The following is a 13,389-nucleotide window of genomic DNA, read 5'->3' on the forward strand; positions in this document are numbered from 1 at the left end:
CTATTTCCCTTGTCGACGCGGTAAATTTAAATTTCCTAAAGGAAAATATTGTTTATTTGATTTCTCCATAGGACTTTTTTTATTGACCAGCAATCCCATACAAGTGTATTGTTTGATAACATTTACTTAGTATAATGTGATCTACACATATTTATTATATGCTTGATTTCCATAAAATAATGATCTTTTTTTATTTAAAAAGTTGCGTATACGTGTACGTGTATATTTACACGTATTTTATAAGAAACGAGTACATCGAAAATGCCTATCCATTGCAGAATACATCCTGCACATTTTCATTTTGCTAAACATTAACGAATAACTATTTTCGAATGAAGAGAACGATTTACACATTTGTACATAGCTTGTAACAATTGCAAATTAGCATCTCCATAGACATCCTTATCCCATAATATTTATTTCTCGAGTATCTTAATTCTGAATATATATGTATCAGTAATTACATAATTGTACAAAATATCAGTAGAAAAATAGGCTGAATATTATCCATCATGACCAACAACAATATACATATTCAATATTACCACAATTGCATCATACAACGTTGTAAATTGTCGTTTTGTTTAAATACTCGCGTGTGTATGTGCATATTTGTTGTCGTATAAGAAAAAATAAATCTTATTTAATTACAGCTATTCTAATAATCATTTATGTAAACTTTTATTAAACTCTATATCCACTGTCCCTTGCAAACAGAATAACATCAACCATTGCAAGGGACACAACGATTCACGATCCGAACTCCTCTGTATCAGGTTCGATAGGTTTAAATTCAAATGATCCTCTGCCATCCATTTGTAAATAGTACTAGAAAAATTGTAATGAATATTACTGTACAATTTTTAGGTTTATTCTTCGAATATTGTGACTTTTTTCATTTTTATTAATTACCTCGTGGTGTTTCCAGAGAGAGCGACGATGAGAAACAGTAAATAACGTAATGTTTGCTTCTCTGCAATAAGAGTACATTGAATCTTCAACATCTACGCTGACTGCACTAGTGCACTCGTCTAAAATTGCGAACTGTGGTTTATGATAAAACAATCGAGCCATCTATAACAAGAATCGAATATTAATAGTTTGGGGAAAAGATTAGAAAGTTTTTTTCATCAAAAAACTTACCGCTATACGCTGTTTCTCTCCTCCCGACAAAACATCCATCCAATCAGCCACAGCGTCCCAGCCTTGTCCTTGACTATTTGCCAAACTTTCTCTTTCTAATAGATGTCCCAGCTGTACCAGATCCAAGAATTTCTTAAGATCATCGTCAGTCGCATTGCCCCGTCGCATCATCTCGGCTTTGGTATGGGGATAAATTACTTGGTCTCGCAATGTACCCAGTGTCATGTAAGGACGCTGAGGAATATAAAACAATTTTCCACGAGGTGGCTTTGTTACTGTTCCTCCCCAAACTGGCCATAACTAATGACATAAAGATATAGAGACTGGTCAATAATATCTATTAAGTAATTAACAATGTTATTATATATAAGCTAAGGAATAATATAAAATATTTACTTCGCCGAGTATTCTAAACAAAGAGCTTTTTCCACAACCATTTGGTCCACATACTAGCACGTTCATGCCAGATTTAACTTCAAATGTTAATTCTTTGATCAAAACATCTCCGTTCGGTGTAATTAAAGGTACACGATCAAACCGGATTATATTGTCTTTAGCGATAAGTCTTCCTGCACCAGGCCGTATGACCCCATTACTTTTAAAATCATTAACCATAGTCCTCTGGTATTTTCCTTCATTCAATTCATCCAGAACAGTTTTAATTTCAGTAACCCTTGCTGTAAATCCAGCTAGGCGTGTCATTTCCCTTCCAGCTAATACCAATCTGCCAATTGCTTCTGCCAATTTAACCATCATTCGTCCATAAGTATAGTAAGATTTAAATCGATGATCCGGGGTTCCGCTTAAAATCGGATGATTTTTTTTTAAAAATGGTATACTAACAGCATAAAATCCGACCACAGTAGCGACGTCTAAAATTCAGTAGATTAATTAGATTTTTACTTGAATAAATTTATATATTATTTCAAAAAAGAAAGTTTACATTTGCCAATAAAGTTATCAACAACACCCATAGCTACTTTAAATTCTAAGAGTTTCCTCAGATGAAGAACCTGAAACAAGAATTAAATTATCTCAGACATCTTATGTTAAAGTTTTCCCTAAATTATATCAGCAAACATTGATCATCTTACAAGCTTATGGAAGCTAGCGAGTAAGGTTAATTTTTCCCTAATGTTGCCCTGGTAAAATGCAATCTCTTCCGAATTAGTAATAAGCCGGGAATTGATGTGTCTATATTCTCCTTCTAGACGTTGTTCTTTTACTGTCATTTGGCCAATTGGTTTACGCAAATGTGTTAAAAAACCACCTGCCACAACTAAATATGATAGCATCAAAAGGGGAGTCTAAGAAAAAAATTTAACAAGTTACTTTACAATGTTTATAAACTCTTAATTATTGTCAAATATAAATCAACTATTATACCGTTCCACCGAGACTGGTAGTGAGCCTATATACATATATTCCAATGTCCAATAAAGGCTTAGCAATATTACTATAAAGATCGGTACAGCTCTCACAAAATTTGTCTACATCCGTTGTTAAAAGCTGGTCAGGATTGACAATCCTAACATCTAAATTACTCATCTTGTAGTAAGTAAAGCCCCTGAAAAATAATGAAATATAGAAGAATCACAATTTTTTAAATGACTATAAAATAATTATTTCTGTATTCTGCAGTGTCATTAAGAATATAAATTAACGTTAAATATAATGAACTGGAAGTTGAATAAAATTAGCATTATTTAGTTCACCTTTGACTTTCCTACATTATTTATCACAGGATATAGAAGAGGTAGTTAACACTGAGAGTATGATTATGCTTACTTGAGATATTGCTCCAATAAATTTCTTGTTATATTTGTACGCAATCTCAATCTTACTTCTCCTAGACTATATTTTAATACATTGTTCACAATCGATATCTAAATAATCATATAAATTATAATTTGAACCATATATTATTTAGATGCAAAAATTGATTATATGTATTTACCACTGGTAAAACTGCTACAAATCTTAATAAACGTCGTTTAAAAAGCTCTGAATCCATATTTACAATAGACCTGAAGTGATTAAATTATTTTAGTAACTCTATATTTTAACACTTGAAATAAAATGAAAACAAGTAAAAACATACGTTTCTATAAGGGTGCCTGTATTGATGAGCCATAAGTCACACAAGGATCTAGCCACAAGGGAAGCAGCTACAAGTAATATAAAAGCAGATTCTGTTGAAAACACACCTGGAATACCAGTAGAAAGCAGCTTTCGAAGTTGTCGGAAGAAATGTTTATTGACTTGAGCTTTGGGACCTTTTGGCTTCTCCTATAAAAGTAATTATTGTTTTACCATTTAATTTCTCTTTATGACTAAAGAAGTTTCATATAAATTTTTACCTCTTTAATGACATATTGTACATCATTAGATGGCCATGCATTTCTGTAAAAAAAAATAAATTAAGCATATCTAACAATGACTTGCAACAGGTAAGACAGTAGAAATACATACCTGGACTTTGTTACTTGCTTCTTGCCTCTTTTATTTAAAATCCATATTAAAGCAGTGATAGCTGCTGCTCCTGCTAGGGTCTGTTTTGTGGCATATTTACTGAGTGTAGGTGCCATTCTACTCAAATTTGATGGAAAAACTTGAAACACACACTAGACTACGCTGTACCTAAAGTATAAGCTATCGTGCATGAAGCAGAATTGCGCGAACAAGCGCAGCTCTTAAGCTTAATACTGACAAAGTAATGTAGCAATGGTGTGATGTAACCTATCCCTTCCTTAAAATTGATAGTACGATCTGTTGTTAATCATTAGCAGCATTCCATAAATGTTCCGCAACGCACACACAGACATAGGGCTCCACAAGGCTCTCCACTCTGTGTTGTATGATTAAATCTCTAACCCAACTAACCTAACAGACTCTCTCGACTGCCTCTAGTGGCTCTATCCCATGCAGTTTTCACCGTTTCCACTTCCACCTTTCTAACCTCCCCACCTTCGACCGCTCTTTCTTTATATTATAGCTGCTACATTATTTTAATTAATATACCACGGAATTACTATATCTATATTCATCATACGTGCATTATTTATTAGCATGTTTTATTTATCAAATTTCCATTTTAAGTTTAATTGTCTTTTTTTATAAAGTAAAATGTTAATTCAAGTAGCAATTATCCTGCTGTGGTCCACTACAGAATTATACATAAAATACTGAACAATTTAAAGGTCTATTTTTGTTTGCTTACACTTTTTGCAGAAAAAGAAGGTTTTTTTATAATATGGAAATAATGTATAGAAAGAAGTAAATAAAAACAAACAAGTTCAACCAGAACAGGGATGCCAGAACTGGCGCTTTAGGGCCTCCGCACACCGTTTCCGTAGCTACATTACGTTACGTTAAGGCAGGATTAAACTTAATCTTAGCTTAGCGCACACAAAAGATTGCTAAAGTTAAGTTTTTTGAGGCAGGATGCTTGTAATAAACAGGTCTGAGGTGATATTTTTATATTTATAAAGAATTTTTGCAACTATTATTGTAGTTGCCTTAACGTAACGTAATGTAGCTACGGAAACTGTGTGCGGAGGCCCTTACAGCTAAGAAGCCGTATGTAGAGAGGGTTAACAGACGTATAGAAACGCACATTTACATGGGACACGTGACTGTGTTTGGTTGAAAAAGCGCTAATTCTGACATCATTGCATCAAAGGTGTAACTGTAGGGTTTTGACGTCACATCGTATGTACTATAGGATCAAAATATTTTAGAGGATTCAGCTCAATTCAGTTAGACCGGTCAGACAGCACAGACTATCCAGACCAGAACAGATACATCAGAATATCTTTACATATTTTTATAACATGTGTTTATTTTTTATACTAGCGCCTTTTTATAATATAACGCAATTATAGGTAGAGTGATGCTTTGCTAACAAAACTTCTGGACAATTGTTATTTCTCGTTTTCTTGTACGTTTTTAATCAGTATTATTTTACCTTAAATAACAAATTTCAGACAATTCACTGTTTTGATATGTTCTTTATCACTGCCTTGCATTGATTGCAATGCACAATAAAATCATTAGAATAAGAAAACGGTTTTCGTGTTTGCAATTAATAGTACATATACCAATTCAGCAGTAAAGCGAAAAAAAATGAGAAGAAAGTATTTACAGAGACTGCGTGTGCGTGTGGTGCTGTAGTGCTGCCATTTCGAATGCGTTTAGGAACATTTGTGTCATTTGTGATTGTGAGATTGTGAGTGACCGCGTCCGCGCGCGCGTGTTGTATGGGAACGGGAGAAACGTAGAGATTAGTAGAGAAAACGTGGAGTGAGAAATGGCGAGAGAATTGGTTCTATATGTTATATTTTTACATTTAAAACAATTAGTTAGAGTTTTTTTTCTAATTCAAAAAATTAAATAAAACAATGTAAAAGTTGAGATGTTTATAAATGATATAAAGATTACTTTTATGCTTCTAGCTTAAAAATAAATAGGAACCATAGTTGCCCCTGTGGCCTAATGGATAAGGCATCGGTCTCCTAAACCGGGGATTGTGGGTTCGAGTCCCACCAGGGGTACAAATAATTTTTTAAACTAAATTATTTTTTTCATGTAATATAAATTCCCTATCTTTCATCAAAATAAAAAAATCTTTAAAATTTTACTATTCCGTACGGTATTTTTTTTATGGCGGCTATAGAATCAAATTATTTATCTATATACATATATATGCTATCACGTGTTATTAATCTTAAAGTAATGGTTTTTAATAATTTCTTTTACTTAGTATCCTTCAATAATGTTTATTGTATAAACAGAATTTTTTATCAAGTAATTCTCTTACACTACGACAAGCACTGAATTAAATGGGATGGTAATGCCGCGAGCATTATAATCAAATAATACAAAATCTCCTTTATGCTGCCTTTAGAAAAATACCTTGTATGTTATGACTATTAAATATCGTTAAAAAAAATTAATCAACCTGCTTTTTTAATGTTTTATTTTGTACAGATCTATAAAGAATATACAATTAAACGTATCATCTGAAAAGTAGCAGAAACAACTTCATAGAATATGCATCTAGATTAGACGCCACAATTAACAATATTTATCTATACGCTCATTACCCTTTCTCATTTGCTTTCTTTAGACTCATCTGCATTGGTAGAATAATGACTAATAAATCTGGCAGACGGATCATCAACGTTTTTTACCCAACGTGGCATCCAAAAATATGGTGTGAATTTCTCTTCTAGTCCCTTATAATGTTCTTCAAAAATAGTTCTGTAAAATAAACCCAGCTGGTGTTAAAATATACATTTCTGTGCTACCTGACTAATATAAACCTTAAAGCTTAACCTATAGTAAAAGGCTTCTTTTGTTTTTGGGGTGCAATGAGGATATTTTAATTCTGCTTTTTCCAGGTCTTCATCCTGCACATAATTTTCAACAATTTCTTGTATAATTTGAAATAGAGATTTTTTTACAGATGTAACTCCATCGCTAAAAGCCTCTTTATGTCTCCAAAGTATATTTGAAGGTAATAAGCCAGATTCGTGAAAGGCAGATCTTAACAGATGTTTTTCTACTCCACCTAATCAAAAATATTGTGATATTTATATATACTATACAGCATGTTCAATTTTAATTGACTACATTATCTTTGTAACTATGGAGGGAACTTGCAGAAAAAGAGATTTCAAACATAGTTTTACAGTTTGAAAGGGAGCATCAGGCAGTATTATCCTTTCAATGTTGGATTATCAATTAAAGATACCACAATGAAAATCTTTAGTTTCTTCAATCAGTATCTCCTAATATTTGTTGCATAATTTTATAACGAATTTCAAGTGCATCAAAAGCACTCTATCATGAATATATTATTCATTCTAAAAGTTTATGAAGTATACGTTTTAAAATTTTTCCATTGGCAGTTTTTTGCTGAATAGTACATTTTGCTTCATCACCTATATACGAAAGATTTTAATCTCGAATATTCCTTAAATATCCGGGTTAAATAGGTCATTCATATAATATTATGGAACACTCTTAAGATCAACTACATAAATATGGAATTGAAAATGTATTGTGCCACTGAAAAGTTCAAAGTGATCTTTGTGTAACATTAAACTGTTTATGAAATGTGAAATCAGTAGTACTGCCTTATATCCCAATCTAAACAATAAAACTTGATTGAAATATATTTTATAAGAACACTCCCTGCAAACCTAGAGGAAGTATAAAATTCTGACACATTGAATAGTTGCAATGTATTAGTGATTTAGTAAAATATTACCTTTAGGTTGTCTAGATTCAGGATCTAGAGACAAATAGTAATTGGTAAATTGTAAATCTAAGAATGGAACTCTCAACTCTAAGCTAAAAGCGCTGGTTGTTCTATCTGCTCTTAATCCATCGTATAAATAGATATCTTTAAGTAACCTTAATGATTCATTATGTGCCTCTGTAGTATTAGGTGCATCTCTAAAATAAATGTATCCTTGAGCAAGTTCATCTGCTCCCTCACCACTGAATATTACGGTAGTTTCTGTGTTTTTTTTTATGTATCGTGATAAGAGATACATGCTGCGATGAAAAATAATTTTATAAAATAGCTTCCAAGTTTTAAAAAAATAATAAATTATGTTTAAAACATACCCTATAGATGCTCTTATTGTGGTAATATCAAATGTTTCTAAATGATAAATAACATCTTTCAAAACCTGAGCTACATCTTCTTGGGTAAATGTAATTTCATGATGTTCTGTGCCTATAAAGTCAGCAACCTTTATAAATAAAAAGAATTCTACTTGTTAGTTTACTTAAAAATTTTTCATGCATCTTTCATATGAGTGTTACCTGTCTGGCTGCTATGATATCTGGACTATCACCCATTCCTATTGCAAAACTTTGTATTTTATATTTTAAGTTCTGTTCTTTTGCTAACTTAACGAGTAAAGCAGCTATTAAACTGGAATCTAAGCCTCCGGAAAGTAAGCAACCTATTCTTCTATCTGCCATTAACCTTTTCTTTACAGCAGATGTTAAAAGCTTTCTAATATTGGTGAGCATATCTTTTGGATGAAGAGCTTAAAATAATGCCATCAATGTTAATTACTTTGATTGGAAACTGTGAGTAGCAATTTATAATAAACGAAATAATAAACTCACTTTTCCATGGAACATATACCTGGAAAGAAGGCTTATCCCCTGGTTTAAAGTATTTTTCTTTCCTCAATAGTTTAACTCGCCCATCATTTAAAATTTTGTACTCCTCATAACAGCCAGGTTCAAAAGGTTCTAAGATCCATTGGCCTTTTAATTGATCTGTGATACCTACTAGTCCCTATTGAAAAGTAAAAATAAATTTAATTTATTGTATAATAAGTCATGTTAAAAGCATAATAGATTATTACAAAACCTTTGCTTCTGAGCAGACAGCAAGTTGACCATCTTCAGAGTACAGGCGAAATAAAGGCCTTATACCATAAGGATCTCTACCTATCAGAATTTTCATATTCTCAACATCAGCCAAACAAAAGGCAAATACACCATCTATTGATTTTGTAACATTATCTATGCCTTCATTGGCATAAAGGTGCATGATTACCTCTACGTCGCATTTAGTAGCATATTCATAGCCGTGTTGTTCACCTAGCTAACATCTTCAGTTAATGCCTATAACATATGTTCTTTATAGTTATTAAAAAATAAATCTACCTTTTTGTAATTGTAAAGTTCTCCATTACAGAGAAGAAATAATTTTGGATATTTGTATGACTTTATAGGCTGCATCCCACATAAGCCATCAACAATGGCTAATCTGTGAAATCCTAAAAATCCATTCTAAAAAAATTAAAAATGTTAATGTTTTAACGAAGATACTTTGAATCTTACTTTACTCACTAATACAAAACAATTACATACTTGTATCCTATTATCAAATTCCAGTTTAAAAGCTTCAGGTCCCCGATGTGCTATTTTATTAAAATTTGAGCATACACATGAGAGAGGGGCTTCCAATCCAAAAAGAGACCAGATTCCACACATTTTGTATTTTTTTACTTTTTAAAAATTTAATCTATTAATAAATTGTGAAAAAATTGATAAAACTATCTTTCTGCAGCTAGTAATTTAAAAATGTTACTTACCTTGATAAAAAGGCTTTTAAGAAATAAATAATAGTTTAAAACTCTTACGATATGACACGTGCTCGTATCTAGGCCAATATCGCCAATATGCCTGTGAAATCGTCACGCGCATGCGAGCTGCTCTGCTCCCAGTACCACTGTCCCAATCTTATTTTATGATGAAATAGCAAACCAAAATGAATAGTACATATTTGAAAAAAAAACATGGGTTTTTTTTAAGAGATGTATTTTGAAAAATCATCATAATTAAGTCTATACACTAGAGCTATAAATAAAAACATATATATTTACAAATCAATGTAGAATGCGATTTGCTATATACAAACTGTAAATATATATATATATATATATGTATAAGTAATAACAATTTTAACCTATATAACTACAATCGGATAATAATAATTATTATCCATAAAGTGCGGTCAGTTCACAAGATATATGATAAGAAAAGATCAGTATAAGAATTGACGAGAAAATAAATATTTTTATCACACCAATGGTCGATTCTTCGAAGAATATTTGTGAATTCGCGGTTTCAGCAAGTGGCACCATCTTGGTACCAGAGAAAAGAACTAAAGAACTGTTCATTGTTACGAGTTTTGCGAGAGTATCAATTTCGACGTTCTGCGGTGTGAAAAAATCCCGCTTCCGACCTTATCCTAGTCTCCCTTCTTTCATTCCATTCTTTTAAAAGTGTATTGGTGTGCTATTCGTTATCCCGGTATTATGGCAGTCGATGTTAAGGAGTGAAAGATGGAGGGTGAAGTGTGTATGGTATGAGACAAAGAGAGCAGCAGCAGGAAATACGGAGGAGCAGCGAGGAAAGCAAAATATATTGGAGTGGAGTGGTGCGATAAAGAGGAGGTGAACGGTGCGGAGTGACGAAGAGAGGAGAGAGATCAAAGAGAGAACCGGCGTGTAGTGGCTTAATGCAGCAAAAGAAGGTGCATGATCGGAGAGGAGCCAGTACGTCTGCCACGGTCAGCTGGCGATTGTGAATTTGCCTTGATAGTCATCGTTTTAACAGCGTTAGCGTACATACGGAACAGTTGGCTCTTGTCAGGGCTTCGGGAAAGATGTGTAATCGGAAGTGTGTTCCTTGCGCAATTGTCTCGGGTGTTTTGCATACCGGCTCCTGCGCGGCCTATATTCTCATACCGTAGCCTTCTTACCTTTTTCCTATTCTCTACCCACTTTTTTCCCTTATTCTCAAAAAAACCATATCCAACCCTAAACTTCATTTCCTCTGGACCCTTCAATAGTAACTAAATTATCAAGGACCTCCTGGAGCGTAGTGTACTTCCCGTAGTTCACTTTGGTATTATTCATCTTTATTTGTATAACAGTCATTCGTTTTTTCGTTCCTCCACCTTATAAACTTCTCTATTCTCCTATGCTACGATTTTTTCGTTCTACCCTTTCTTTTTCGTTTGATTTCTTGACAAACGAGTCTCCTGTTGCTTCCATGGAGCTATAAATTGCTGAATCTTTTTCCACTGGAAATGCAAGATATAACAGTGAATAATTAAATACAGCGGTACGATTGAAAACGATTCACCTCCCCCCTAGAACCCAAAGCCCATTCCAGTGACCACTCCACCCACTCCACTCAGAATAGTCTCAATCGAAGTTCGCACAAACCCTTTGCGTCGGCTCCTGTTTCCTATCATAGTCTATGACACATTTGTCTCATTCGAGGAACCGGCTACGAATGTACTTTACCTAATTTGCCACACTTTCCTTCTGCCATCTTCCTGAGACTTTGTTCACACACCACTTTCTCACCGGCTGCAAATATTCTGTTCAACGTCACTGTTCCGTTCGATTCGCACTGTTTTTAAGGTTAGGTGTGATACTTGCCAATGGTGCGTTACGAGATATTTTAAATTTGCCTGTGTTCGGCGAACAGAAGGAACGGAGCGGAAGTCTCTCGCAGCGTCAGGATTCCCTTCTCGCTGTCCCCAGCATTTTTGTCATGCGTTACAAATCCGTGGGAGAAGGAAGAGCCACGGCGAGGCAAAATTTCAAAGCGGTGTCGAATTCTCGTTATACCGTCTCTCGGGACGATGGGAGCACTTCGCGTGGATGATAGAAACGGAATTCATGCGTTTGCCAAGTTGGTTCGGGAGAGCGTGCTTCGTTCGATAACAGTGGTGGTTGGGCAGTGAGGAAACAGCTGTTCGTGCCTTGCCTGTCCTTTCTCTACCATCTCGCCAGGAAACCAACGAGGAAGTAGCATCCATGATCGCCCGTTTCACGTCGCGTCCCATCGAAACGGACGAAACTGCAAATCTTTTTTTTAATCGTCGGGTCACCAGCAATAAGGATTCCCGATGTATCGCATTCTCTACTTGAAGCGAAACCTAACCTCAATTCGCTTACTGCCAAATGCAAGCGTTAAATGACATTTCATTGCAGTACTGCTGCTGTTTCTCTCCAAGAGCAAACCTTCCGCCGACAAAATCTTCTTTCCGACATATTACTGAAAATCTTGATGACGTTAAAAATGAAGCTTTGGATCGACCTTCCATTCGTCCAGTTTATGCACAGTAGAAGAAATTTCATTAGTGATATCCCTTATTAGTGATTGGAAAGAGTTTTAACTAAATAATCAGGGAAAAACTACTGCGAAACGGAAGAAACTCATTCTTACATACATTGACGACGCTGAGTGCCATATAATATATATATATATATATATATATATCTTCACAAAAGAGCAGAATTTTTAGGAATTAAGGTAAGATACGATCTTGTTTAAATAAGTGTATGTATAAATTACTTTTGGTTATTCAACAATTACTTCTACGTTATTTCTCGGCCACCGATGTTCGTTTCGTGTTTCGGTTAACACGAAACAAAATTAAAATGAGAGATCTCCGAAAGGACTATTTTTAAGTTAGTCGTTAAATACTACTCTGGGAAAGAAAGAAACTAAACGGTGCTTCAGAGTTTTTCATTCAAATGGTATTTATCTTGTGCTTGATAAAATACATTTTCTATCGATAATTCGTCAATCTCTGTGTCTAGATAAACGAATGTAAGGTATACGTGGGAATCTTGAAGAGAAGGTTGTTGAAAATTTTAAAACGCTACTGATATATACGGTGTATCTGGCTGATTAGTAATGAAATGGTTTAAATGCTCGCAGAAATAACAGGTAGCTTGGAGTATTTTAGATGTTGTAAAGTCTCAGTGATTACACGATATAAACAGGCGGGAAAAGATTGACTGGAGAAAAACCGTCCGCCATCGAGATTACTCGGCTTTGACGCAATAAGCTTCTTTTTGCTCTATGATGTTTACCTATAGTAGTAAATGTATACCATATGTTATTGATCATAATTTTATTAATACGCCTCACTGAATTCTCTTATCTCGCATAAATCAGTATATATATGCGCTCCAGTAAATGAGCCGCGCCTAATCTCGTAATTAACAATGTAGAAGCCCTGCGTATTATCGAAGCAAAGAAATAAAGAAGCACGGCAGGACCTAATCATAGCATTGTTCGAATGTTTATTCAATAGTAGAACGCAACGGAGAAGAATTGCAATGCGAGATTAGTATCGTGATCCAAAGCTTCATTGTTTTTCTTCGATCGAATCATTGTTATTGATCCATAATTCTAATGAACAAGACACGCGAGAGGTGAAACAAAACTTGACCAAATTTGGCGGTTAACGTGCGAAATTTGACTGCGTGACCTGACGGAAAAGTTTTTGGCGGGAATTTTTCCGATAGGAGGACGATACACCAATGAGGTAGGGTTAGGTCAAGCCTGCCTGTTTATTGGTTAGCTGCAAGCTCCGCGTCCGTTGACACTGCTCAGGTCTTTTAGAATTTACATCAACAAGAATAAGAACTAATGAGAAGCCCCTGAATAGCTTCTGCATTCGCGCCATCCAGTTCTTCGTCCACGTCAAATGGCAGTGCTGCCCCCTTTTCCTCTTTCAACTAAATGGCTTCGCGTTTCTCAAAACTCAAACCTAACCAACCAAACCTCCTCGATTCCAAGAAGTCGACCGATACGACGTTTCTGTTCAAATATTTCCAGGCCGTATCAAGTTTCGCACGTATCGATACGAATATCTCGCGCAATTTGAAACATTTTCCA

At 34.5% G+C, this 13,389-nt stretch overlaps 2 protein-coding genes and 1 non-coding gene across 4 annotated transcripts; 1 reads left to right on the plus strand and 2 right to left on the minus strand.

Annotated features, from left to right (window-relative positions):
• Positions 1 to 106: 106 nt before the first annotated feature.
• Pmp70 (ATP binding cassette subfamily D member Pmp70) lies at positions 107 to 4,448 on the minus strand. Its single transcript, XM_066747793.1, has 12 exons — positions 3,616 to 4,448; positions 3,504 to 3,546; positions 3,245 to 3,432; positions 3,101 to 3,170; positions 2,932 to 3,029; positions 2,530 to 2,710; positions 2,238 to 2,450; positions 2,087 to 2,156; positions 1,540 to 2,015; positions 1,144 to 1,443; positions 913 to 1,074; positions 107 to 828 (listed from the first exon to the last, which is right to left on the minus strand). The coding sequence occupies exons 1-12, from the start codon at positions 3,729 to 3,731 to the stop codon at positions 751 to 753; spliced, it is 1,995 nt and encodes a 664-aa protein (XP_066603890.1). The 5' UTR covers positions 3,732 to 4,448; the 3' UTR covers positions 107 to 750.
• Positions 4,449 to 4,937: 489 nt separating this feature from the next.
• On the minus strand, positions 4,938 to 9,409 carry AsnS (asparagine synthetase). Of its 2 annotated transcripts, XM_066747795.1 has the most exons (11): positions 9,273 to 9,409; positions 9,049 to 9,202; positions 8,842 to 8,967; positions 8,543 to 8,779; positions 8,293 to 8,467; positions 7,981 to 8,210; positions 7,780 to 7,907; positions 7,418 to 7,707; positions 6,481 to 6,715; positions 6,249 to 6,405; positions 4,938 to 6,164 (listed from the first exon to the last, which is right to left on the minus strand). In XM_066747795.1, the coding sequence occupies exons 2-10, from the start codon at positions 9,169 to 9,171 to the stop codon at positions 6,255 to 6,257; spliced, it is 1,695 nt and encodes a 564-aa protein (XP_066603892.1). In that variant the 5' UTR covers positions 9,172 to 9,202; positions 9,273 to 9,409; the 3' UTR covers positions 4,938 to 6,164; positions 6,249 to 6,254. The 2 variants fall into 2 exon arrangements, with proteins under 2 accessions (XP_066603892.1, XP_066603891.1); XM_066747794.1 differs by having other exon boundaries at positions 4,939 to 6,405.
• On the plus strand, positions 5,624 to 5,696 carry TRNAR-CCU (transfer RNA arginine (anticodon CCU)). The gene has a single exon. It is a non-coding gene; the product is annotated as a tRNA-Arg (tRNA).
• Positions 9,410 to 13,389: the final 3,980 nt, after the last annotated feature.

This window comes from Prorops nasuta, unplaced genomic scaffold, assembly GCF_024137725.1.
Source record: "Prorops nasuta isolate Cenicafe-Biocafe unplaced genomic scaffold, Cenicafe_Pnas_1.2 PNAS00003, whole genome shotgun sequence".
Taxonomy (NCBI): Eukaryota; Metazoa; Arthropoda; class Insecta; order Hymenoptera; family Bethylidae; genus Prorops; species Prorops nasuta.

Coding starts and splice junctions, on each gene's coding strand:
- Pmp70 (XM_066747793.1), bottom strand. CDS start 3,731: ATGGCACCTACACTCAGTAAATATGCCACAAAACAGACCCTAGCAGGA. Junction 3,433..3,503: donor TACAATATGTCATTAAAGAG/GTAAAAATTTAT, acceptor TTACTTTTATAG/GAGAAGCCAAAAGGTCCCAA. Junction 829..912: donor CTCTCTGGAAACACCACGAG/GTAATTAATAAA, acceptor CAATTTTTCTAG/TACTATTTACAAATGGATGG.
- AsnS (XM_066747795.1), bottom strand. CDS start 9,171: ATGTGTGGAATCTGGTCTCTTTTTGGATTGGAAGCCCCTCTCTCATGT. Junction 8,211..8,292: donor GGTATATGTTCCATGGAAAA/GTGAGTTTATTA, acceptor CATTATTTTAAG/CTCTTCATCCAAAAGATATG. Junction 6,716..7,417: donor TGAATCTAGACAACCTAAAG/GTAATATTTTAC, acceptor ATTTTTGATTAG/GTGGAGTAGAAAAACATCTG.